At 44.1% G+C, this 27,715-nt stretch overlaps 1 protein-coding gene across 3 annotated transcripts in view; it reads left to right on the top strand.

The window, feature by feature from the left end:
* The first annotated feature begins 231 nt into the window (after nucleotides 1-231).
* TRIM67 (tripartite motif containing 67) overlaps nucleotides 232-27,715 on the top strand; it is a 34,025-nt gene continuing 6,541 nt past the window's right edge. The window contains exons 1-9 of one of the 3 annotated variants that reach the window (XM_058801949.1): nucleotides 232-352; nucleotides 419-1,167; nucleotides 6,336-6,431; nucleotides 10,164-10,286; nucleotides 11,529-11,639; nucleotides 13,792-13,951; nucleotides 21,447-21,592; nucleotides 24,392-24,530; nucleotides 25,497-25,800. In XM_058801949.1, coding sequence (XP_058657932.1) covers nucleotides 232-352; nucleotides 419-1,167; nucleotides 6,336-6,431; nucleotides 10,164-10,286; nucleotides 11,529-11,639; nucleotides 13,792-13,951; nucleotides 21,447-21,592; nucleotides 24,392-24,530; nucleotides 25,497-25,800 — 1,949 coding nt within the window. Of the gene's footprint in view, nucleotides 1,168-6,335; nucleotides 6,432-10,163; nucleotides 10,287-11,528; nucleotides 11,640-13,791; nucleotides 13,952-21,446; nucleotides 21,593-24,391; nucleotides 24,531-25,496; nucleotides 25,801-27,715 lie in introns of all 3 variants that reach the window. The other 2 variants (XM_058801947.1, XM_058801946.1) reach the window with 2 other exon arrangements.

Below are 27,715 nucleotides of genomic sequence, written 5' to 3'. Positions count from 1 at the left end.
GCACACCGCGGCCGCGGGGCGGCTCCCGGGCTCGGGCCGGGCCGTGCGGAGCTGTCTGCGCTCGGCGGGTGCTGAACGGCGCGGGGCGGCGGCGCCCGGAGCCCGGCCGGCCTCGCCGCGGCGCCCGGAGCGGAGCGAGGCGGCCGAGGGGGCGCCGCGGGGGATGGGGGCAGCCGGCGGCCACCCCGCGCCGCCCGCCTGAGGAGCCGCGCACAAAGCCGCGCCGCGGCCATGGAAGAGGAGCTCAAGTGCCCGGTGTGCGGCTCGCTGTTCCGGGAGCCCATCATCCTGCCCTGCTCGCACAATGTCTGCCTGCCCTGCGCCCGCACCATCGCCGTGCAGACCCCGGAGAGCGAGCAGCACCTGCCGCCCCTGCTCCACTCTCGGGGCCCCGCGCCGCCCGCCGCCGGGCCGGGAGCGGGGCCGGGAGCGGGGCCGGGAGCGGGGCCGGGAGCGGCCGCGGGCTCCGCCGCCTGCCTGGACTCGGAAAGCGCGGCGGGCGGCGGCGGCGGGGACCACGCGGACAAGCTGAGCCTGCACAGCGAGACCGACAGCGGCTACGGCTCCTACACGCCCAGCCTGAAGTCCCCGAACGGCGTGCGGGTGCTACCGCTGGTGCCCGCGCCCCCAGGGGCGGCGGCGGCTCCGCGGGGCGCCGGCCCCGCCAGCTCCTCCCTCACCTGCCCGCAGTGCCACCGGAGCGCGTCCCTGGACCAGCGCGGGCTGCGCGGCTTCCAGCGGAACCGGCTGCTGGAGGCCATCGTGCAGCGCTACCAGCAGGGCCGCGCCGCCGCCGCCGCCGCCGCCAAGTGCCAGCTGTGCGACCGCAGCCCGCCCGAGCCGGCCGCCGTGCTGTGCGAGCAGTGCGAGGTGCTCTACTGCGCCGCATGCCAGCTCCGCTGCCACCCGGCCCGCGGGCCCTTCGCCAAGCACCGCCTGGCCCCGCCGCCCGCACACCCGGGCGCCCCCGGCGGCGGCGGGGACGGCAGCGGAGGCAAGGGGGCGGGCGGCGGCCGCAAGCTGCCGACGTGCGCCGAGCACGACCTGGAGAACTACAGCATGTACTGCGTGAGCTGCCGCAGCCCCGTCTGCTACCAGTGCTTGGAGGAGGGCAAGCACAACAAGCACGACGTGAAGGCCCTGGGAGCCATGTGGAAGCAGCACAAGGTGAGTCCTGGCAGCCAGCCGGGTGATGCCCAGAGCTGGGGTGATGCTCAGCGCTGCGGTCTGCTCATCCCAATGCCCCAAAAACGGGTTGCAGTTTGTGAGACATGAGGTCCTTCATGCCCATCATTCTCTCAGACTTTTCTCCCTTTGGAATGGTGCTCTTAGGATTTTGGCCCTTGCTGACTTCCTGCTGACCCCGCAGTCTCTGCTCAGGGTTGGAAAACCCAGAGTCCCTCTCGTGTTGGCCTCACCTTGACCACTGAGGTTCCACCAGGTCTCAGGCAGATAGCTGGAATTAGCAAGTCCATCTCACCAACTTGTTTGCCTTCCACAGCATCCTTGGGCATCCTGTCCTCAGCCTTCCCATGCTCTCAGTGGCAGCAGCTACCTGTAAGGAGCAGGGTGGTTGTTCCTTCCTTTCACCGCCTCCCTTTCATCCAAGACTCTGTGCAAGCTGCCACAACTGTATGTCCACGAGGGAGAGTGGCCCACAGCCACCCAAATGTTGTAGACAAGAAAGCATGATGATCATTGACACTGGGTGTTCTCCTGAGCCTTAGAGAGATCTCCTCCCACTCGGTTCCCAAAGAAGCCAGGAGTAATGGCTGGAGGGATTTTCATGATATAAAGATAACTGAGGAATTGTAGATGGGGACTAGGGACAAGTAAAGTTCTTTCTGATTCATATATTGTCACTGTCTGATTCTTGCTTCCCTGCACGTGATGCTCCCTACCCCTCCCTGGATTCCTTTGTGGAGGGGTCAGAGCCATTTGCTTGGCTACGCAGGGGTTTCATGAGATCTGGGAGAGCTGGTGGGTCACTTGATCGTGCTTTCCTTGCTAAAAATAAGGCTTTGCAACAATGTGAATAAAGAGCAAGACGTGCCCTTAGAAGTTGAAAAAATGTATGAAGTTAGTTCTGTCTTGCTGAGAGTGATGGACCCTGGAGAAAGGATTAGCTCATATATATGAACTTAGAGAGGAGACTTCAATACCTGAGAGCTGAGGACAATCCTTTGGAGCTTCCTGCTGTATTGGGGTTAAAGGACTTCTCTCACAGCTGTGCAAAGACCACTTGACCAGCTCTGCTGGCTGCAGGATTCCCTTCTTTTCACTCTCTGCTTGCAGTTAGCAGTGAAGAAAGCACAGAGATCCTTTCAGACACTGCAGGAAAGGTCAAAATCAAGACTGGTGTCATCACCCCTCAGCCATGGAATGGCTCAGCACAAGACAGGCTGAGGTATTTGGCAAGACAAAAAAACTACTCTCTATTGTAAGATCCAAACAAGATGCCCCTTGGGGTGATCTGCTTTGTTGATCCATCCAAGAAGAAAGACAAACCTCTTCTGGAGGTGTTTCAGTTTGAATGTTCTGCCAGCAGCTCAGCCATCATTCCTCCCTAACATGATGAGTGCTTGTGCAGAGCAGTTCTCTTGCAGAGTAAACTGTTTGCAGCTGCTGTTCATACCCCAGTGTCAGAATCCACTTCTGAGCAGAGTTGTTTTGATGAGCAGGGTCTGGGTTCACAGTTCAAAGGTGGCTGATGTTTTGGAGGCCATGACAGACCAGCTTGTGATGTACTGTGGTCTACCTTGAGTTAAAACTGTTTGATGCCTTTTGGAACATGACAGTCCAGTCTGATCAAAGTTCAGAATCAATAATTTTGTCTCTTTCCTACTGTCAAATATTGTAAAAACTCTTTTGGCTGGTATTTTTACTGCATTTTTTTCTGTGACTGAGGTATCACAGAACATTATTTTTTTCTTGATTTGCATATTCAATCAATGTCAAAATTCTAGTGAAAAGATACCCTCAAAATTAAGTAATTTGGGGGCTCTGAAATTATGCTCTTGTGAATATTATATTTCCCAGAAAAATGTGCTTGTCACCAAATAAATATAATGGAACTGTGTAGCCAGGCAGCCTAAATCATCATCTCACATTCATTCAGATAAATTGTTTTGGAATTAGATACTTCTGCTTAGAAATAGTTTTCTGATACAGCAATTTCTACAAGTTTATTACCTGCAGTTACTTTGTCCAAACCATAAATTACTTACATTGACTGGCATGCCAAAGGTAATTTAAGGCTTATGTGTTCTCTGCAGATGCTCTGGGCATGGCTGGTAGAGGCAGCTGAAAGGTTTGTTCTTAGCCCAAGGAGCCTTCCTTGTGTTAGCCCTTTGTTTGGCTCCTCCTTTGTCTGGGCCTTATTACAGTGACCTAGTGGCAAATTGCAGAGTGTAAAAGCTTGTCCAGGCAGTGCTGCAGGCCATGCAGGGAAATGTGCCCTCACTCTCAGCCGTACTGCTGATACCAAAGCTGGACTGGACTGGTTGGCCCCTGTTAGTGGTGCAGGTTCTCCATTGCGCTGCTGTGTGTAACTTCTTCTACAGACAAAGTAAAATTGGTGTAAAATGACAACAAGGCTCCAGTGGCACAAATATTTGAAAATCCCCTGGTTTAGCTGGACTTGATTATATTCACTTGCCTAAAAAGTGCATCTGGACCAGCAGATCAAAGTTATTAAGAAAAACCCTTAGTCTTCTGTTGAAGTTTAATCCTTTCATGTTTTCTTAGCAAGTACAGTGGTAGTGTAATCACTTTTAGGTGGGAATTCAGACCTGTGAATGTGAGGAATGATGGGGGACACCTTTCAGCTCTGCCCATTCTAAAGGGTTAACTATACATATGTACCAAAATGCTGAAAACATCCACAGCTGGATCTGTCTGTGAAGGGCAGGCAGGCAGGCAAGTGTGGGAATCCTCATGCCTGCTTTTATTTCCTGACCTAAAGCCTTGTGTTCCCAAAAACATGTGGGTTCTATGAGAATTCAACACCAGGACAAGCTTATCTAATCAATAGTCAATCTGCTGCTGGAGATGGAGGGAAGGCAAGCTAAATGAGCATGAACTGTTTGGTTGAAAAAGGACATGGCCATTATCTGGTTCATTTTCTGAAAGCAGCAGTCTTCCCTGCCCATCTGGGTTCAATTACTTACCCTTGTGATCTCTGTGTTCCTGCAATTGGTGGAAATAGAAACTTGGTCTCCATCTCCAGCCCTCACATTATGGGTTGCAAGACCAGGTATGAAAGTGAGGATAACACCAGGTGGAATACCATTTGTCAGGAGTATTAATTGTCCCGGTCAATGGAGCTTGTTACATCTCAGTCTGGTTTACAATAAATATTTCTGTGGTATGAAAGATTGCTCTGGGCGTACAGGGCAGTTTTTATGGCTTGGTTGGTTTACTGGGGGCTTAGTCATGTAGCTCCACTTGATTTTAATGAGAAGTGCATGACTAAGTTCCTCTGATTTGCAAGGTATCTTTTACAAATGCTTGGAAAAACAAGGCTATTATCTCTAAGTGGGTTTCACAAATGGAAATCTGGCCTTCTACTGGGCCTCATGCTGCAGTCAAGTTAATGCAACCACAGGTTTTAATGAGCAGATCAATTTGCTTATGAGCCCTTTAGACAGTGACATGGCTGAGTTTCTGTTGCAGCTCTCAGTGATGGGAGTGTGCCAGGAGTGACTGTGCTGATTGCCATTGGTATATATGCTGCTTACAGTTCATCTGTGGTGGTTTTCCACAGCTGCTGTGATGCCCACATGCTGCCTTTGTCTCTTCTGATGTGGAGAAATGAACTTTGAGGTAATTTGAGAGCTGGGGCAGATGTTGGGAAAGTGGAAGTTTTACTTTTGTTGGGACCAACCATTGGTTTTTATTTGAAAGAAAGGAACCCTTTCCTCCCTGGGACAATTTGGTCAGGACAGTCAATGACTGAGAATATAATGCTTCTGCCACCTATTCTTTCTTGCTTGGGCTCCAGCTGCTTTGTCAAGTGCTGCTTTAACCTTGTTCTGTGTCATCTTGACAAATCAAAGGCTCAGATGTGCCCTGTGAATAGAACAGAAAGTGTGATCAAAAACTTCAAACTTTGGCAAACGTGATCAGCCTGTGCAGGGCTGACCTCAAGATTGTCTGGTCTCGCAGGAAACAGAGATTTTTCCATGAACCTGGAATTTGCTTCTGTGGCCTCCCGTAGTGTTAATATCAAACAACATCATTTCAGTTTTTTGTGCATTTAAAAGGGTTTGTCTAAGAAAATAGCAGAGATTCAGATATTGAGAAATAGGCACAGTAATGTGTCTTCCCTTTACATTTGTAAGGAATGAATTCTGTAAAGCATATTCACATTTAGATTTTAGCACTAATGTGCTTTCAAGGGGCCACTTTCCAGCCTCTTGTTCCCCTGTCTTACATACATCCAGGGTTGCTCCATCCCAGGTGCAGAACCATGCAATGGCACCAGCTAGTTCTTTGAGTACACTTAGTGAATCCTCTTGGGACTCCTGGACTTTCAGGGATCCATCTGGAGCAGAAAATCCTGCACAAATTTGGGGTTGACTGGGAGTTAATGACTGTGACAGTCATCCTCCAGCTCAGGACACCGGGACCCCAAAATGCATCACGGGGTCTGCCAGGGGCAAAACCGCTCTTTCCTTCCTGTCCTCGAAGTTCATCGACAAGCCTCTGGCTCAGCTTAGAGATCTTAGGTGTTAGCTGAGGAAAGGGAAGGTCAGGCCTAGAGTGTGGACTTAAAAAAGACGTATTCTATGTGCCTTACCAGTCAAAAGTTAGAGGAAGGGTTTCTTCCAACTTTTGCAGACCCAAGGAACATTACTGTGAAGTCTGAGAAGGCAAATTTGTCTTTAAAGTCCTAGCGTATCTCAGGTTTGGTAGGATCTACCACATTTATAAAGATTTCAGACTTGGGTGAAAAAGAAGTGTCGTTTTGGAAAGCACTTGGGGATTTTTCAGCATGACAGATGCTACTGTGTAAGTGTAAGACTACTACTACCTCCTTATAAACGTGGGTAGCTGTTTTATAAAAAGGTGTTTGACTTACCAAGTTGCTGCAATAAAGTGGAACGTGCAGACACAATACTTGACTGCCCCCACATGCATATTTCACCCTCATTAAATCTGACTACAGTAAAAATCTTAACTGTTCTTTTCTAGCAGAAACACTTTGTGGAATTAGGAATACATGTAAGCCTTTTTGCACATTATTAATAATCAAATCCAAGGATTACTAAGAAAAACATTTGCATTTTATCACTAACTTTTTCTTTTTTCTCCTCCTTTTTTCTCCCTTGCAGGCACAGCTGTCTCAGGCTTTAAATGGTGTATCAGATAAAGCAAAGGAAGCTAAAGAATTTTTGGTTCAGCTGAAAAATTTATTGCAGCAGATCCAGGTAACTGTAAAATATCTGTTTTGATAATACAGTAATCAATAGAACTGAGTGAATAATTTATTTGATGACTTTGTTTCCTATGCTATTCTCATATTTCCTGAAATCATCTGACCTTTCTTGAATGGATTTGCTAGGTAAAATTGTTCATCAAATAATGCCTGCAAGCCCCTCTTAGCTTCTAGATTGTTTGCTGTTTGTTGCAAAAAGCTGATACTCAATTCTGGACATCTGAGCTGTGTTGATTAGTGTTTGATTGAATCCATTAGTCATGCTTCTAGGCTCTTCCCTGACTGCATGTGCTTGAATTCCTCATTTAGGAAAAATTCTCATTGTAACAGATTCAAAATGTGCTGCTAGCTTTTCATCTTACATTTCCTAAAAATGCACTAATTTCTGCCAAAAATCCAGTGAGCCTGCCTATTAGAGTACTTGTAAGAATGTCCTACACACACTCAAAAATACAGGAATATTCCCCTAAAAAAAAAAAAGGAACTGCTGCTAAATCAATGTGTCGTTTATTGGAGCGTAAGTTATTTTCATGCCTGTAATTGTCCAGATTTAATAGTCAGAAAAAGAGCTCATAGCGAGTGCAGTAATTGAGGGCACAAACCCAAAATGAAACAAGCCTTGATTTCAATCAAATTTAGACTCATCAGTGCTGGAGGTCAGACGATCCTCAAGGTCCTTCTGGCCCTGCGGAGTGTACCTGGAAATGTGCCACTCCCGTCTGGGCTGCAGTGTCCAGGAGGTGACACTTGTGTCCTGTGCTTGTTAGTAAGGGAAAACCAAGCAGAAATTAAAAAAGTTTATTATTTATTCATTAAAGTACTCCACCTAAAACCTCAGAGGATGAATTTGTACCACAAGAGATGCCCAAGCTCTTGGGTTCCCTCAGGGCAGCCTAGCAAGACACCGTCCCAGTCTGCCACAGCCACGTGGGGAAGGGAGCACACCAAAATGAGGGACTGGTAAAATTAAAGGACATTTAGCTGAAAGAAACTCGTGCAAAGCCACTGACTGGGACTTGTAATGTGCTGTATTTTGGCTTTAGGGTGAGGTTTCTTTCAGCTGACTTACCCATTTAACAGTTATGTAGCTCACATAGTTATGTAGTCTGCTCATTTAATTTCTTTCACTGTCCAAGGAGAAAAGACAGGCATCTCTAGAGAGCATTTCTTCCCGTAGGTATGAACAGCTATTTTAGGATGGGATAACCCATCCAAAACAGTAGTCTACCACCAATCTTTCTTGAGTCATCTAGCTCCATTACAAATGTATTTTTCCCTCCTGAAACCTAGAAGTGGCCTATTATGACTATTTATGACTATGCTGTAAAATCCTTTAATGTGTTTCAATAAAATCACCGCCAAATTGCTCTGCATAAGGGAGCTGCTACAGTTGGATCAAAAGACCAAGCCATTTATTTGATGCTGCTTATTGCTTAAAATGCTAGAGGAGAGCTCAGAAGAGGAAATTTTATCCAGCAGTACCCTCTAACATTGAGCCAAATCTGGTCACAAATGTGAATCTGACCCTCACATGTTGAGGCAATCTTCATCCTGAGTCTGAGTGAAACATCAAATTTCAGCAACCAAAACAGCAGGACTAATCAGCTGCATATTGTATTCCTAAGTAAAACAAGACTGGGGCATGGCTCCAAGATGATCACTCACGCACTTTAACCCTTAAGGAGCTCTCTGGAATGGTTTTCTCCTGTGACAAATTGCACTCCTCTGATGCAGTGTTCGAGCCACCTTTGATGATAGCACATACCATGGTAGTCAGGTTTGGTACAGCCACACTCTTCGAGGGGAAGGGGTTTAGATGTGTCATGAGCCAGTCTGTGCCTTTTGACATTTGGACAAAAACCTGTTCTTGTACTGTTACTTTGTGGGTGAACAGATGCAGCCTTTGTGCATAGGTTTGTAGCCAGACACATATCTCAGAGCAGGTTATTTACAGTAGGGATCTTATGACTGCTGCCACACTCACATATGGACATTTACCCCTCAGCAAAAATGTATTTTAGCAATACTTTCACACAAAGGAGCAAGCAATATGTATTTTATTATGCTGTCTCAATGCACTGCAGACCAGGCAGCCACCCACATTCTTTATCTCCTCTCTGAGTTTGCCAGAGCTACCAGGAATCTTGCTTTCATCTTACCTGGGGCAGTTTGCAAATTCATAATCTATTTTTCTTTCCCCTGCTTTGCAGATCTGTTGTTCCCCCTCTTTTTTCATGCCTTTCTCTTCTCTGAGATCACTTTTATATCTCTTGTGTTTTCTTTTCAGATACTGCCTGTTCCTCATTGCTCCTGTTGCTTCCTTGCTTCTCTCCTTGTTGCTGTCATGATCTGATTTTCCCATTTTCCCATCTGCTGTAACAATTTCATACTTTCTCACTTGAAGGAGGCATATAGCCAAACGCCCTGTTTGATGTGAGAGCAGAAAATGAGGAGAGAAAGAAACGATGCACTGCAGCAGCCACCGACTGATTGAGGCTCTGTGCACAAAGCAGCACTTCAGGAGTGACGGGATGGGAATGGGCTTAAGGGGGAGCTGGGAGTGACACCAGCCAAGGACGGGGAGATGCAGACAGGAAGAATCTAAGACAAACCTGTGAGCAGGAGCTGAGCTGTCTGGTGTCTCGTCAGCCTTGGATAAACCCCCGCCCACATCTGGCCGGCAGGTTCAGGGCTGCATTGGGGCTCCCCAGGGAACACTGACCCTGCGTCCATCGGCTGGAGAATGGGACGTTTCTTTATTTTGAGTTTATTTTGAACTCAAAATAAAGAAGGCAAAGCAAATGAGTAGAAAATAAGAGAAAAGATAAAGAGCTGAGATAATAATGAATTAGAGGAGTACAATGTCTTAGCAAAGAGGCGCTTCTCCTTCAGTACATGCTTAAAATCTTCTCACATTTAATGATGTTTTTTCCTTTTTTAATTGGGGTATTTGGGAGGAAAGCTGATAGCACACCTAAACATCTCCTTGGAAGAGGAGCTTGAAAGGTTTCTCCTTCTAGTCTCAGGAGCAGAGGAGGTGAGGGAGAGTCTTCCTTTGAATGGGTACTAGAGAAGCAGTTCCAGGAATTTATGTAATGCTAAATTGTTCCCAGAGCCTACTAAAGGCTCAGTGTTGTATACCTCATGCTGGTTTCTGCCTAGCAAAGAATTTTACCATAATGTGAATAGAAAGTTGCCTCTTTTTTAAAAAGTACATAGCTCCACTGCCAAGTGCTAGCTATTTTATAAAAAGAACTCGAAGCAATACACAAACCTTAGGGCTTTGTACCTCATTAATTTCCTTGTAATAAGCCAGTAGACCAGATTCTGGTCCATAATTCTGTTCTAATTGCTGTGGTACAGAGCCAGTGATTTCAAAGTTGCTACAGTGGGATAATTAAAACAGATTGGAGCAGAATCCTCTTATGTATATATGCACTGTGTATGTTACATTTAGCATTTACATCATGTTGTACTACATCTGTCATCAGGAAAGTGCCAGTAAACCATGGTGTTGAATAAGACCATTTGTGGCATGGCGTGTTATTGTTTCGTTTTACAGCATGCAGCTATTACTGGTACAGTTGTAATGAAATCAGAAGGGCAAAAAAAATGCTGAGGGTCTTGAAAGGAAATCTTTTCTGAGCAGGAAAGCAGGTATGAGCAATAGCTGAAGCTGCAAACTGTGCTGTCTCTGATGTGTGTGACTCTGTCCTGGTTGCAGGAGAACGGGCTGGACTACGAAGCCTGTCTCGTGGCTCAGTGCGATGCCTTGGTCGACGCGTTAACGCGGCAGAAGGCAAAACTGCTCACAAAGGTCACCAAGGAGCGTGAGCACAAGCTGAAGGTGAGCACTCCTCTCATCAGCCCAGCACAGCTGCTGAGAGATACCTGCTGGGGTTTGTCAGGTTCCCCTTGACAATCAAATCTCCTAGTGACCAAATTCTAAAGTTCCTTTAGCTGGTCCAGTTCAGCAGTTTAATGGAACTGTGCCTACACACGTTAAATGATGGATATACTTCAGCAGTTTGTTGAATCAGGCCATCAATCTTTATTTATCTTATGGTTTGGGGCTATCTTTTAGGGGTGCTTATCAGTGAAACCTGTGTGTGGTTTGGATTTTGGCACCTTCTACCCAAGTAAACAGTTGTGATTTTGATATCTCCTTGAATCTTTAAATTCAGGTAAGCCACCTCCAGAAATACATGAGCTAATCAAAACATATTAAAGAAACACAGTAAAAGGAGATGGCAAGAAGAAATCTAAAATGGTTGTATGAAGTGGCAGTTAAGAAATATTTAAATAGACACATTTCTTAAAATGGTGATCTTAATGTGATTTTGAGGTACTATGGTGCCATTCACATTAAAAGTATCTAAGACAGAAGGAAAAAGTGAAATGGATTATCTGACATATCAGTTAACAAAATCCACCTGAGATCAGCATTCAGCTTGCTTAACAAGAACCAGCACTTAGGACATTCTGCTGGCAGCACAGCAAACCCTGCAGTTTATTGCTGTCACAAGTTGTCCTACAGAACACAGTGCTACTAGACCTAGTCCACAGCCATGTGGCAGCAGAATCAAGGCCAAAATCTGGAAAAATGGAATGCAGCTATTTTATTTCTTTATTCCAGCAATGTGTTCTTAAGCAGAGCAGATTCAATAATAAATTGTGAAGAGAATGTTTAGGGTATGATCTGTGAGAAACCACTCCAGCCGTTTGCCTCTACAGTGAAGGACTTTTAAAAAGCTCAGATGTTAGTGAAAGTGTGACTGGAAATGTGAACACTGCAAATGCAGAGACATGTTCTGTGCCCTCTCTGCCCCAAGCAAGCCTAATCTTTGAGAGATTAATCTGCTCTGAAAATTGAGATTCCCTGTGCACAACATTTTGCCAAGCTAATTATCGCTATTTACAATACAGAGCAAGTGAGTGAAGCTGATGGAGATACAGCAGTGGCCATATGGCAGCTAAATTAAGCATAGATTTAACACACTCTCCCATTCCTTGTTTCTTCTGGAATAATTTTATAAAATTCACTGCAAGCTGAGGCAATCATAGAACTGTACTGATGTTTGTTTTCCAGGTTGTTTGGGACCAGATAAATCACTGTACACTGAAGCTACGCCAGTCAACAGGGCTCATGGAATACTGCCTAGAAGTTATCAAAGAAAATGATCCCTCGGGGTTTTTACAGGTATTTTTCTTCCTAATGTTCTGGGAAAAAAAAAAAGAAAATAAATTAAAAATAAGTCTACAAATGTGTGGCTTTGTTAATTAGCCCCTTCCACCTCCAAGGCAGGTTCACCTTAACTCCTGTAAGTACTGTCTAGAAACACAGAGAGCCTGGTGACTGCATGAATGTCCCAGCAAAGAGATGGCTTTAACAGCTGCACCCTGACTGAGGTGGGGAGTTAGTGGTCACACCACTGCCCTCACTCCTGATGTCTTTCCTCTTGCCAGCCCTTCCTTCTGGGCTGAGAAGAATATGCTATGCAGTTAATGATAGCTCTTTGCAGAGTATTTTATTCTCATTTGACAAACCCAACACAGGGCCTCACAGAGCTCTCTGATTAATTTGGAGAGGTCAGTGACTCAACAGAGTAGTACTTCTCCCCCTTGTGCTTCTCCCCTTTGCTTTCCTGTGTAAAAGAGTCCTTTCAGCACCTCCCTGTAAGGAAGTCTAGTCTGAAGGGGCTCTGAAGGGGCTGCATGTAGCTTTGCTTTGCTGAGATTGTTGCAGCTGTGGCAGCTCCAGGTACCTTTTCTTTGCAAAATATGGCCTAGCCAATAATTGCCTTAATTTGCAGGATATTGCTTCTTAGGTGCAAACAGTGAAAATGTCTGTTGATGAGACAAAACAAAACCGTGGTTTTTTTCCATAAATTATTTAGCTTTGTTTATTCTTATATGTTTATTAATAACTTTATTTTGCTCTAGTGGTTTCTATTTATTGCCTAAAAAGAAAGGTACATCAAACAAAATGACCTGCGCACATGAATGCACAAGTGTCAGGGGTTTGTCAGAGCATCCCTAAAAAACAGGATGAGAATTAGCCAGCCTAAACCTATTAACGCTCCAGACTGTTACTGTCATGTCTGGTCTCAAGCAAGTGAGGGGAATGTGTGGTGTGGATTAATCTCAAGGTTACACAGATTTTAACAGGCTGTTGGCTGGACTCTGCAGGACAAACAAAATCTTTGGGGATACATGCTGCATGCTATCTAGATATATGCTTGACTTTCTTTTCAGCTTACTTTCCCTGTAACCTCTGGCGTTTCAGTTTTTGCAGCCCCCTTTATAAAAAATCAAAAAACAAAAAAACATTTTTGTTTTTACTTTTTCCTGGTTTATCTAATGATGCTTTCAAGACACTCAGGCACTGCATTACTTTGAGCAACTACTCCTGCAGCCAGGATACTGAGACATAGGCAAGGGATCCAGCATCCCAATAAGTGGCTCCGAGGCTGCAGGAGGCTGTGGGATGCTCCTCCACCTACTGCACAGACTGATAAGGAGCTGTGGGTTCAAGGGCTCAGACAGGAGTGTCCTCAGTAAAAGTACTGAGGAAAAGTATCCAAATTTCTGCAACAAAGGAAAACTTTCTCTGTAATACCCAGAAAAAAATTCTACTCTCTGTGACTTACAGGAAGTTCACTGTCAGGGGCTCCTGATACCCAAATGACAGCTTGACTGAACTCAAGGACAGCTGAGCTCATTGATTTCCACAGAGCCAAGAGTTAACTTCCTAAAGTGTCTGTTGTGATCATTTCAGTTTAACTTTCAGTCTGATTGTCTGTGGGCTGAGCAAGAGCAAAGCTTTAAAAATTAGGCTCAGTTTTGATGTAATGGAAGAAAATCCATCATATATGTGAAAATCTATCTGACAATTTATCACCCTCACTGTGAGTAATATACACCTTCCTTACCATTTGATTTTTTAATCCTTTAGCTTTCATCCACTGAATCATCTCTGCTGAGTGGAGAGACTCAGACATTTAAGCCTCTCTTTGTGCAACTTCTTTTTAAACAGGAGAGCAAAAGTAGACCATGCAGATCAGAGAACAGAGTACAGAATTATATGTGCCATTCAAAGGCATGACACACAACATAATCTTAACAGGCTTTATAAATGCAGTTTTTACTTTCCTAGCCTAATATGAGCTTTATTTTGAAAAGACAAGATGAAAGGATGCAACATAAATGGACCTCACCCCAAAATGACCAGATCCCATCTCATCTGTTTTGGTGCCTTAATCCTGTTTCCTTTGTGCTGTATCTGACAGGTATTCTGTCATTTTTAAAGTGTGCATCTGCCATTTCATTATAAACCTGATACTCTCTTTCAGATTTCAGATGCTTTAATCAAGCGTGTTCAGGTATCTCAGGAACAGTGGGTGAAAGGAGCCTTGGAGCCAAAAGTGTCTGCTGAGTTTGACTTGACTCTGGACAGTGAACCTTTACTGCAGTCAATTCACCAGCTGGATTTTATTCAGATGAAATGTAGGGGTGAGCTCTTATGATTTTCCTTTTCCTGTTTTTCATGCATGTGTTGGAACAGTGCTGGGAGGTGTGAGGACACCAAAGGAGGAATGACTTGAATTTGCTGGATAGTTTTAAAAGGTGTTCAGGCAAATTCAGGTTACTGTGTGTTTCTTGGAAAGGTGTGCTCCCCTCACATGTATAATCTTTAAATGCATCTGGTATTTCTATCTAAGCTGAACAAGCTCAGGTAGAAATACCAGATGCACTTAAAGATTGGAAAGATAACTTCTTTAGAGTAGGGCTTTGAAGATTTATAAGACATGAACTGCATGAAACTTCATGCCATTTTGTAGCATTCCTAAGTCTGACATGGTTAATTCAAGATACCATTTACCCCTATCTTGTCAGAAACAGATGAAGTAGAAAATAAATATTGCACATACACACACACACATGCTTGAATAGGAAAGAAAATCCCCTATTTTACTGATATCTGTACTGTGCTCCAAAAATTGCCCATCTTAATAAAAAAAATCATGAGGAAGAGATTCACAAGGGGAAAGCAGCTCCATGGCTGTACCACACAAGGGGAAAGTAGCTCTTTGGCTGTACCATTCCATGGTTCCAGGTATCTGGATAAATCTGATGAACAGAATTAGAGAGAACTGAGGCTAAAAAATATATCTAAAAGAAGAAGCTGATGAACAGGACATGTCACTAACATTAAAAAAAAAAGGAGAAAATTAACATAATGAGCTTTTAATGGGGTTAGTTTATATGAATCAAGCTGAGAACTGCATCAGAATTAGACAGATCCATAGAACAGTTGGGCTTGAAAGCCATTGTGGTCCCTGGGAATGATGTCATTAGCTTCTCTCAGTGGTGATTCAAGCCCTAATTATACATGTGGGTGACAGGATAGAGGCTGCCAGAAGTCAGTGAATGAGTTAAGGATATCGTGTAGTGATGTCAGATGTGCTTTTTTTTTGTTTTGAGCAAGCATAAAGAACTTTGTTCCACTTATGTGTTCTCTCTGGGCCTAATTCTGCATCTAAGACACCCGAGATGATGTAATTAGGGTGGATAATTTGGCAGATATGTGGAGAAACAATGTACAAACAGTTAAAGGCCAGAGTCCACTCACCAAGAATGCTTTGCATCTTGGCATAAACAGCCTGTGTTAAAGTTATTCAATAAACATCTGTGAACTGCTCCTTTGAAATGTTGTCAGACAGGCAAGTGGAGTCAAGAGAGCAGGAATATCACTGATGAAACTCCTCTGAATGCTGTCTGCCCTTGTCTTTTTAAAATCAGTTTATATTTATTGCTAGCCATATTTATTGTGAAATACATTTAATACTAATCTCCCACCACTCTCCTTTACAAACACAGGAAGGATTTAGTTAAACTAGTCACCCAGATTGCTAATTAACCACAGGTTACCTGAGGTGAGAGCAGCTTTGGTATTTGGCTTGTGGACATTCACTGGCTTTAAGCTTGAAGACTTACAAAACTTTAATTGAGCCAGATTCACTTGAGCTTTTTGAATTAAAGTGTTTTCTCCTATGCTCTCATTTATCATAAGATGGCAGGGAAGCTCTGGTACTGAGTTAGACACAATCTAAGGGGCAGAGACTTCTGCAGCCCAAACCTGTGCAGAGCTTCCAAACCCCCTTGGGCTTTGCTCCCCAGAAGCAGGGTTAACCCTCAGGAAGGGCTTTTGCTTGAGCTGTCTTGGTCCTGACCAGGGATTATCTATTGCATGTCCCATCAGGGTGGTCAGCACATCAGTGTGACCATGCACACACCATGCAAAAAATAATGGAAAGATGTTAACCTGGCCAGCATTCCTTAAGGTGCATAAGGGATGTGTTACTTTCACACCTCTGTGTGCCCAAGCAGAACAAGCCTCTGACCAGTTCCAAGCTAGCATTCATAGATATTGGGGATTGTTTAGTATGTAGATGTGTATTTATCTTTCTTCATTTATGACAGCAAGTCTATTTCCATTTGAACTTCTCAGTCTGACACTTTGGCCTTTTTTTTTTTTTTCTGAAATTTTACTTCTATGACCTCAACCAACTCTGCATTATTTTAGAATAATAAAATTATCTGGATTGGAAGGGAACCTTAAGGATCATCTAGTCCCAACCCCCTGTCACGAGAAGGGTCACTTTTCTCTAGATCAGGTTTCTCAGAGACCCATCCTGCCTGGCCCTGAACACTTCCAGGAAAGGGGCATCCATGGCTTCCCTGAGCACCCTCTTCCAGTGCCTCACAACCCCCACAGGAAAGACTTTCCTCCTAATATCTAATCTAACCCTCTCTCTTGCAGTTTGAAGCCATCCTCCCTTGTCCCATTGCTACATGCCCTTGTAAAAACTCCCTCTCCAGCTCTCTAGAAGGCCCCCTTTAGCTACAGGAAGGCCACAATATGGTCTCTCTGGAGTCTTCTTCAGGCTGAGCAGCCCCAGCTCTCTCAGCCTGTCTTCATTGGAGATGTGCTCCGGCCCTCTGATCGCCTTCCAGACCTACTCCAACAGTTCCATGTCCTCCCTCTGTTGGGGGCCCTGGAGATGGACACAGCACATGGAGCCATTGACCATGACTCTTTCAGTGCAGCCATCCAGCCAATTCCTTATCAGCTGTGAGATCCATCCATTAAAAATTCTTGTCTCTCCATCTTTGAGACAGGGATGTTATGTGGGACAGTGTCAAATGCTTTGCACAAGTCCAGGTAGGTGACACCAGACCCTTGCCCTTCATCTCACTCCGCTGTTATTCTGTCATAGAGGGCCACCAAATTTGTCAGGCTTGATTTGGCCTTCTTCGAATACACTACTTGTGTCTTCACATGCAGAGTGGTCTTGCATCTAGAAATACAGGTATCACAGAGTAATCAACTCAGCATTTCAGGAGCAAGCACCCAAACTGATTGGGAGCATCCCTTTACTGGCTGTAAGGAGAAGCTGCAGTTGCATGGTGATGTTTTGCTATTTATCACCATGAGCACTGGGACAGATTGCCCAGAGAAGTTGTGGCATCTCTCTCACTGGAGATATTCAAGAACTGTAGGGACACAGTCCTGGGCCATGTGCTCTAGGATGTCCCTGCTTGAGCAAGGAGGTTGGACCAGATGAGCCCCTGTAGTCCCTTCCAAGCTGACCTGTTCTGTGATTCTGTGACTTCCATATTTCTGAGCATCCACTTTCACAAAGAAAAAATGTCCTCCTCTTTCATCTGCTCCTCCTTCTTCAATCCTACCTACTCCAGCACACCAACAACTCATCCGTCTTTGCCAAATGTTGGTGCTGAGGTGAGAATTATTAAGCCATAAAGCAGATGCTTTAAAGATGTCAATGATCTGTAAAGGAAGTTTTGGGGAGATCTAGGAGAACAGGGCAAGCGTGGCTTTTCCAACTGTAAGTTGTTTTTTTCCAAAAACTTTGCAATGTAATATCTGTATTATTGTTATCAGTGCTTAGTACATGACTGAATTTCTATTTTTCTTTTTCAAACTCTGGCCTCATTCAACCTCATTGAGCCTGCATGGGTCATTTAGAGTGAAAGCATGCTTGAAAGTAAACATTGATTCACTGTGGTAGACAAAGAATGAAAATGAGAACAAATCACATTGCATTTGCTTTGATGACAAGTTCATTTACATTACTGATGCATTCTCCATAGGCACAGATCTAAAGCTCATCTAAAAAATAGAGATCATAGGGTTCTTTTTCTTTTTTGCAGAAAGAAGAAGCAATCTGAGAACAAATTAAATGTGCAGAGATGTGATAGGTGCAGAAGTAATGCTTAGGCAGTCCTGTTGATCAAAGGGTCTCACTGAGTCCCACACTCCCTGGGCCAGCTGACCTCAGAGGCACTCACACAGCTCTACTGGTTGCTGGCATTTTGAGCTTTCCCAGATCATTTTCTCTGTCCATGTTTTCTTCTCTCTGAGGCTTTTACAGAATGCCATGTCACAAAATTCCTGTCCTCTAATGCCTGGCTTTTAATGTGTAGTTCACATATTCTCAGTTGGAGCTATTGGCACAGGCAAATGCACTTTCCGAGTCTGCTTTGTTCACACAGCTGTAACTGGCATGCAGTCTTCATTGGCTGAAAAACAGGACTAGATACAAAATAGGAAAATATGTAGCTACTTTACTTTTCTGTACCACCTCTGAACATTCATTCATATACCCTGTCTGCTTATCCTGACTCCTTCTCTCTTCTGCAAACCATGAAGATTCCCCAGACATGTCTGCCACAAATCTTCTCTGCTTCTGCAGGTATGAACTGTACTGCCCTGATAATTAAAGGACAGCTGTTTCATCTTAAGCTTTACCTCTGGTTCTTTCTGCTCTATGTCATGGACTCAGCTCCTTGTGGTCTCTCCTTCTCTTCTTACTTTGTTTGGAAGGCACTTGCTACAGCAGTGAGTCAAGCTATTCCAGAGCTGCACTGCAGTTTTGGAGGAAGTCAAAGTTTTCCTGTTTCTGGGGGGTCCCATTCTTGAGGTGCATTTAGTCCTTTAAAAACTAGTCTGGGAAGGTGGATGACATAGTTGCTTGTCAAGAGGACAAAAGACAACATCTAAGAGCAGCCCTGCTGTACCCTGTGAGGGGACTACCCTGATCAGCCATGAGATGCATTGAGCAGTGTGTTTTAAGAACTGCTCTGTTGACAAGAGACATGAGTCAGTGTCACATTTCTTATCAAAGAGTGACCCGCATGAAGCACTTTTAAAATAGCAGGACATCGTTCAGACTCATTAATAAGTCCCACTGTGCCAATGCAGTATCATTTCTCCCTTTATATTTTTAATATTTCCCTTCCAAAAAATCCCTTGAGAACAATAAATTGGTCAAGAAGTGGGACAGAACTGCAATTTAACATCTGAGTCTTTTCTTTTCTGGCACTTAGCCTATATTTTTTCTTTCCTTAGTCCTATTCCATTGCTTGTTGCTGTGACATATACACCAGTATCCTGATTATTCAACTCTGCACTTTCCTATGATTTTTACAAGCGTTCATCTTTTCTCCTCCTATAGGGAATTTGAGATCAAGGCAAATCTCTGCCCATCCACATCCAGTGGAGGAAGCAGGAGGTCAGGCACAGAGAGCACCATGCAGCAAAGCTGCACAGCTGCTTGGCAGGAGCTTATTGCACAATAGGAATGAAGTTGTGCAGTTCAGGCTGGATCAAAAAGAGCAGAAGGCTGATATGGATTGCCCACAAAGCCTTGAATATCCAGCAACACATTAAAGAAGCCAAGGCACTTCCCCATAATATGTGAGACTCTCACACATTGGGCCAAAATTCACCCTTCCCCTGGGAAGAAGAACAACAGCGCTCTACTGGATGAAAACATATTTTATTCCTAGACAGCATTCCTGTTTACATAGTTAAAGGGGAATTGGAAAACACATACCCTCCTCCAAAAATTCTGCTCTTTTTTTCAGCATTGTGCATTACATGAGCAGTTCCTGAAAGCCTCCTATCAGTGTTCCTAGGAGTAATGAGGTTTTTTTCAGAGGTTGAAAAGGTTAGTGGTTTATTCAGAGGTAAAGGGGCATTGTCTGTTTTGCATCTTAGAAATTCAGGAATTAGGTTTTCATCCAGTCTTGCCAGAAGGAATCTCAGAAATGGGGAGGACCAGACAAATGCCTCCTGAGAGGGCTGACCAGCTAGCAAAAGTGGCAGGAGTGTGGATGGTTGATAGAGCCCTATCTTCTCCCAGGCTCATCAGTCACCAGAAATACACAGGTTAACAAACACAGACAAAACTATAAACTTAAAATGGTTTACCTAAGAAATCCCATTACCTCTGAATTCCTCATTTTCAGGTTTTTGACTCTTGTCACATTTCTGTGACTTGTCCAGACACAGTGTCTCCTAGAGGAAACTCTGAACTTTCCATGTGAGAAAACAAGCAGGTTTTTATTTATGACACCCTCTGAATCATCCTTAAATATCAAGGAATAGGAACAAGGCTTCCTTTTCACAGAAAAACCTTCAAGAGCTAATTTATAAAGGTCTTTTGTTTCATTCTTCTGGGCTACCAACCATCTGCGTTCACTGTGGTGATGGATAATGCCAGCGGAAAGCCGGGCTAGCTTCTGTGCTGTTTATCACAAGTGTGATGTTGACTTTCGAGTCACTTCCAAAATGGGGGTGAAGCCTCAGCCCTGTCACACAGTAGCATCCATTTTCCCACAGTCTGCTTGGTACACAGAACATGAACAGTCCTCTTTTATCCAGAAACATAAAATAGGACGAAAGGAACAGCTCAAGGGCTTAGCTCTCACGCAGACAGAAGGAGGAAAATAAACTAGAGGGTCAAAGCGGAGTAGATAAAAGAAGAGCAAACCAATATTATTAAGGCAATGAATTCTCAGAGCACTCAGTTTCTAAGACATGATTGAGCTCAGCAGAAATGATACTGAGATATTGAATGGTAAAATTTAGCCTTGGGCAGAAGACCAGCCAGGCTTTGTGCATCACTTGCATCCTAACTTAACCTGTATATTTTCAACAGTGCATAAGATGCATGCCAGCTCTGTCCAGAAGATTAAATTTTCACTTTAGAATTGCCAGCAAATAGTGAACAGTGAGAGTTTCGTTTTGTTTAGGAGAGGTTGGATAGAGGTCTCTTTCCCACAGAGACACAGCTGAATATTTTACTCTGTTTCTTTTTATTTTTAAGATGCTGGTCTGACAAACAGTCTCTTGGTGTTTCTTCTGAGCAAGTCACTGAAAAGGCATATTGGTAGAAAAATTTGCATTTGTAATTTCCATGAGGAGTCTCCTGTGATGCAGAAGTTCCTTTTGCTACCTGAACCATGGGATTTAGATAAAGTTTGCAAACAGAAAAATTTGCTTCAACAGTTTATTTTAAGTATGGTTGCCATAAAGATAACACATCCAAGGTGTTTTTGATGAAAAACTAGGGGGAGAGAAAGGGGTGGTAAATAAGATTTTTAACCCCCCCCAACTGTAGTGAAGAATTGCTTTCCTGCTGTTGGTGGAGTTCAGGCTGTCTCTCAGCTGTGCTGGGAGGAGTGGCTGCTCTGCTTGCTGACAACCCAATTCTTTGTTAAAGCACTGGGTTCCCTGGCAGCATTGCCTGTGCCATGCCACTCTATGGCCTGAGACACCCCTGCCCTCCTTTTGGGGACAGTGGGTGCTCTGGTGTGAAAAAGAATTCTTCCAGATAGTGACTCCTGGGAAGGAAGCCACACATGGATTCCCTAGACTCTAGTTCTTATGAGACACGACAATCAAGTCCAGATATGTTTCTGTCTACATATTTCAGTGAAATGATTTGTCTAACTGGGCAACAACATTTTGTTATGTAATTTTACTGCCTTTTGTTTCAAGAAAGAGAATGGACTCTCTTCCTAACAAACACTGGCTCCCCTGCAAGGGGAAGGAGGTGAGCAGTAGCCATAGTGCTCACAGCACAGACTAAAGAGGTAGGGCAGAGTTACACTAACCTGTACCCAGTTCCTGTTTCAGTGCCACCTGTCCCATTGCTGCAGCTGGAGAAGTGCTGCACCAGGAACAACAGTGTGACATTGGCCTGGAGGATGCCACCTTTGAGCCACAACCCAGTGGAGGGCTATATCTTGGAACTTGATGATGGAGATGGTGGCCAATTCCGAGTGAGAATTTCATTCAGCATTTATTTGTGTTTCTTTGTATGTGAGTTTCCTCCAGATACGGATTTGTTTCTGTCTGAGGGTGGGGAGAGGGGTAGGGAAGATTGGGTTGTCAAAACATCCCTAATTCCATTGTGCTGGTGGAGAAAGCAGCGCAGATGCTGCTTAATAGAAGGACCACTGGCCCAGGTAGGAAGTTTGTTTGAGGTTATTCTCAGGGCTCTTGGAAAGAGGGCCCTGAGATACGCCCAGTGCATTCTGGAGTAGAAAATCCCATATGAGCTTGCTGAGTATGAGAAGCTGGAAGTGTTTCATTGCACAAACCAGAAATTTCTTTGAAGCCCCTACTCTCATCTGTCCATTGCACCCTGTTTCAACAGCTGACATTCTTGGTCCAGAAATGCACCTCCGTCTCTCCTGATTTTCTGAGTAAAAATATGATCCTGCATAAAAATACAGGGTTTCTAAATCTTTCCCTTGGGAATGGATGGGACCAGGCTGGTGGAAACTTTTTCCACTGTCATGCTGTGATGGAATTGATAAATATGGAAAGGTTTCTCAAGTGCTGCCTTCCAGATCCTCTGGTTGATGCCACAACGTGATGCTCCTGGTTGCAGGTGCAGAGTGCTTATGGGCTCCTATACTTTTTCAACACATCCTGATGAACAAACTAGAGAAGCAATTCAATCAGCTTTCTTCCAGCCATGTCCTCCTAGAAGCTGTGGCCCTTCCACCTCAGGCAGGCTTCAGGCTCCTGTTGCTCAGGTCCAGGCTGGCCCAGTGCTTCCCTAGGGGCTGGTGTCTCCAAAGCATCTGGACATCATTGTGGAGCACAGCTGCTCTCTTCACAATCAGGGAATTTTGCCAAAAACTTGTGATGGCATTTCTTTGGGAGCTGCAAACTGGCTTCTCCCAGGAAACCTAAAGATTTCTCAAGCTGAAAATGTCCTGGCATGGATCCACCGAAGGAACTGCCAAACCACTACACCCATAGCCAGCAAAGGTGCCTCATTTGGACACTCCTCATTAGAAGAGGCTTTGAAGAGGGCATTGTGGTTTTCGGAAGGTCTCCTCAGTTCCTTTGTCCAAGTAACATTTCACAGGGATTTGAAGAGCTTTCACACTGAAAGTGTGAAAAGGTATTTTTGTGAATGGCTGCTGAGAGCTGCCAATTTGGTCAATGTTAGTAGGTAAGAGGGTTATCAGTGTGTGATGAATGAAGAGTTAGAGTAAGTTATTAGAATTCCAGTATCTTTTATCCAGTTTATCCAGGATAAACTTTTTAAAGTGGTATTCATGTCTTGTGAATTACAAGATTTCAGGCTCATGCGTATCCAAGCTCATTTGTGTGGGTGAGTTTTGGTACTGCCAAAGGTTTTAGGACTGCCAGCAGTGCCATGTTAAGGTTTTGGATTGAAAAAGGTACAAAACTATCTCAATCCTTAAAAATGTAAGGTGACAACTTCTAAGGTGAATGGTCTGTTTGCTGTGGTAAAAGCATCCTTAATTTTTACCTGTTAAAATATAAAAGGCAGGCTTCTCAGCAATGCCATCTCAATAAGGGTTTGCTGACCTTTTAAATGGAGAATTCTATATCTGACAGCAAAGATGTTGACTGCAATTTATCAGTATTTGATGGGTGGATTTAAAGAACATTTTTGTAGAAGCAGAGAGCATTAACCTGCATAAACTGAAGTACTGAACAGTGGTAAACATGGAGTGGGTTAGAAGGTATGAGAGCTGCTCAACAAATAGAAAATTTTTTCACAGTCATCATCTCCTGTGGCATGGAGGTAAATTAAGTTATTCTATTAAAACTCTTCTTTGTCTCCATGATTGATCACCAGCTAACTCAGGACCCAAGAGATTTTGTTGTTTGTAGCACCCAGCATAGTAGCAAAGAGGACAAACACAAGTCCTTTCTTACTCATCACATCCTTTTGGGTTTATATGAGAGAGCCTTAACCATCAGAACTATTCCTGGGCATTACTAAAGTCTTAACTGAACTGGGATCTGAGTGGTTTGCCTAGTGACAGGTTTAAGCACTTTGGTGCCTTTGCTACCATAAACCTACAGATTTCAGAGAACCAGAGAAATCAGAGGTGGAAAGGAATTATCTTTCAACCTGCTGCCAAGACAGGATTTTCTAGGCTTCTTTCAGTTCATCGTAGCCTGCATAATCTCATCCTCTTCACTGGTCTGCCTAGATGTTCCTCCCTCTGAAATATTTCACATTACAGAACTACTTGCTGTATGATAAATATTTGAAGATCTTTTTGATGTCTCTGTTGTCTAGATACTGTTTCATCATGTGGTGAATGTAATCCTAATTTTTAGGAGTTAATTTTCTTCTGGATCTGTTTTCAGGTTTCAAAACAATATTTTAACCTAGGCATGAGAGAACCTTTCCAATAGAACAAAACTGCTCTTGGGTATTTTTATTCTTATGAAATGTCCCCTTTTTTTGTCTTACATAAAATAGTGACCACAGTGTGTCAGATACTGGGACAACTCTCCAAATTATTGGTTTGGAGTAGATATTTAGGATAAGAGGAGCATGAAGATCTTTCTGTGCTGCCCTTTATTGCTTTACCCTTCCAGCTTGATCTCCACCTTAGTTTGTCCAGTGCTGACCATCCTTGATGTCTCCCATGCTGTGGCTGTTTGTATTATACCAGCATAACTCATTCATCCTGGAAGCAAAGAGAAGCTATTCACTTTTTGCTTATATTTAGAAGTCTTAACTATGTTAAACTATGTCCCTCATTCTCTCTCTTTCTCTTTTTTTTTGGAATGTTTAGGAGGTATATGTTGGCAAGGAGACTCTCTGCACCATCGATGGCCTTCATTTCAACAGCACTTACAATGCCAGGGTCAAAGCTTTCAACTCCTCAGGCGTTGGTCCTTACAGCAAGACGGTCATTTTACAGACGTCGGATGGTGAGCTGGGCCTTTGCCACTCTCTAAATGAAAAGCTGCAGGTCTCAGTGGCAGGACACTTTCATCCCTTTACACCCATTAATGTATTTGACACCTACTGGCATTTTCCATTATCAATAACGCTTCAGGCTTCAAGTTGTGTGATTTTAGCTTGCTGTAAAAGTCTAGGATCTAACCAAGAGAGTTTCTTTATCATACAGAAACAGTTATGCAACTCGTGGGATATTTTTTGTTCCACTCTGTCTCCCTTTCTACATACATCTTTGGGATTTGCCTTTTTCTTCACTACTGCTTCAATTTCCCTGCAAGGTTTGATAATACAGAGATGGGAACTCATGCTTGTTCCTCTGTAATTATGCTTGACATCCATATGGACATTACGGGAAGTTCATCTTCATTAATGATATTGTAATGAATTGAGAAGTGCATGCTATTATCACTTCCACTTTTATGCTGTGTTGCCAAAATAGGCCAGTATAAAATATTTATACTTTAAGAGCTTTTGGGGCCTTTTTTCCTTTTCCTTAAAAAAACCCTTCACTTTGAAAAACTGGTGAAGTCAATCCAAACCAGCATGGACGCAGCTAATCTCCATTTCCATTGAGGGCGATCCTGAACCAATTCACTGACATGAGCAGTTTCCATGTCATGGAGCAGCCTTTGTCTCCTCAGTGACTCTCTTGTTCCTGTGTGTGGACAGAATGTCACTACCCTTAGCAGCTAAATTTCAGGGGAACAAGCACAAATGATGTAAAGCACTTCTGAGCTGAAGAACAGCAGGGTTCCAGCTCAGATTAATCTTGTGTAGCTGCCTACAATAACAAGGAAAGATGGTCTTTATTACCTCAGAGTACAGTGGGGTCTTTACAAAGGCAGAATTTTATCCTTCTTACTTGAGTTGAACAGACAACACATGGACACAGCCCCTCCTGATCTAATCCTGCCTTTCCTTGTCCCGTTCCACAGTGGCGTGGTTCACCTTTGACCCCTCCTCAGCCCACAGAGACATAGTGCTGTCCAATGACAACCAGACTGCCACCTGCAACAGCTACGATGACCGGGTGGTGCTGGGCACCGCCGCCTTCTCCAAGGGCGTGCATTACTGGGAGCTGCACGTGGACCGCTACGACAACCACCCGGACCCGGCCTTCGGCATCGCCAGGATTAACGTGGTCAAGGACATGATGCTGGGCAAGGACGACAAGGCCTGGGCCATGTATGTGGACAACAACCGCAGCTGGTTCATGCACTGCAACTCCCACACCAACCGGTGAGTGCTGCCTGGGGCTTTTCTCCTCGCAGACATTTCCTCTGCCCTGCATTGTGGTGGTGTTCGCCGGGGTCCCAGGATGAGGGAAGAGATGAGAATCTTGACTCCACGTTTCAGAAGGCTGATTTGTTATTTTATGATATATATGATATTAAAAGAAAATTATATACTAGAACTATACTAAAAGAATAGAAGAAAGGATTTCATCAGAAGTCTAGCAAGGAAGGGAAAAGAATTTTAATAAAATCTTGTGACTGACCAGAGAGTCCGAGACATCTGGACTGTGATTTGCCATTAATTAAAATCTACCATATGAGACAAATCAAAGATGCACCCGTTGCATTCCACAGCAGCAGATAATTATTGTTTACATTTCGTTTCTGAGGCCTCTCAGCTTCTCAGGAGAAAAGATCCTAATGAAAGGATTTTTCATAAAATATGTCCGTGACACTGCATCCGAGGCAGGTGTCTCAGCAAGCCATCTAGTCCAGCTCCTGGCTAAATGTACTCATTTTATGCCTTCTTAAAAATCACTAGTGACAGTGATTGCACCTTAACAGTCTGTGTCGTGTTTGTTATCCTCACAGTTATCAGTTTTTCCCTGAGATTTTGCCTAAATGCCCCCTGCTGGGATTTAAACCCATTATTGCCTGTCCCACCCACATCAGCAGGCAGGGGCACAGCACGATGGGATGCAGGACTTCTGTCATTGCTGGAGGGAGAAAGGTGGTTGATCCTCTTCATCAGGAGGAATCTTGGCTGCAGATTGTACAAAATTAGGCTGCAGGTGTTTGTCTCCAGTTCTGACAGCTATTAAGGGTTTTGCTGTAGGTCACACTGAGGCAGAGCTGGGACTGTTTGGCACTGAGGGCTGAGTGACAGCTTTCATTGTACCAAAGAGCTTTGAAAAGCACCTCAACTAGTACAACCAGCTTAGACAGAGGAGGACTTCAGGATGTCCCCAAGCCACTGTTACCAAGCCTCTCTGTCCCACCACTCAGAGGCTCTGTGTTGTCAATGCAACTGAGCAGTGGAGAGACATGTTCTAGCTGCAGGTACCTCAGGGATGGATCACACAGAGAGAACAACTGTCAGCACAGATCCTGTGTTGTGCTGACACGGTTGCATGACTTTCAGTGCTCAGGATAGTTACTTCTGCCTAGTGCTGGCTTCTGTTTCATTGAAGTGATGCCAGACTGTGCAGGGGACACATGGTAGCTTTGCTTGAAGGTATCAGAGCAGAACTGCACTGCTCTCTGTGTCCCATGAGAGGGTCAGCCTTAGCTGAAGGTCAGCTGGGTACTGAGACCCTTGAGAAAATCTCTGAAAAGGATCTGAACTCACATGCTTATTTTGGAATATGGTGTTTTCATATACCTGTTCTATCACAATGGGAAATTGATGTATGAGTAAAGTGACTGACTAAGGATATGTAGCAGGTCTGTGGCAGAGCTGGAATCAACTTCTGTTTAGTTTTCTACTGACTGTCCCACCAGACTCTCACTGTCTCAGGTGTTTTTTCTGTTACACCAAATGATTAAAATGAAGTTTTACAGTGATTTTTAAAACACTGAAATGCAGGTATCTCCTTGAAGCGATAAGATTGTGTCAACATGCACTGTGTCCTAAGGTTGATTGTAATGCTCCCACTGCATTGTCATTTGTACTTTATAGCATACCCCTGCTTTAAGTAAGTACACTGCAATTGCTGAAAATTTCTGTTTGAAACATGGTTTGATTTTGCAGTCCATTACAGACAGGTGGAAGGACCTTGTAGCTGGATCAAAAGCTGTCTGAAGTCACTTGGATTGTTCTCCATGGGTCCAAAAGCCTTAGATCATGTTCTAAGACATTACAGAGTAAAATAACATCAGTATAATAAATAGACCAAAAAGTTCTCTGTCCCTTTAACGTC

Source organism: Ammospiza caudacuta, chromosome 3, assembly GCF_027887145.1.
Source record: "Ammospiza caudacuta isolate bAmmCau1 chromosome 3, bAmmCau1.pri, whole genome shotgun sequence".
Lineage (NCBI taxonomy): Eukaryota > Metazoa > Chordata > Aves > Passeriformes > Passerellidae > Ammospiza > Ammospiza caudacuta.
This window is presented reverse-complemented; position numbering and strand designations above follow the sequence as displayed.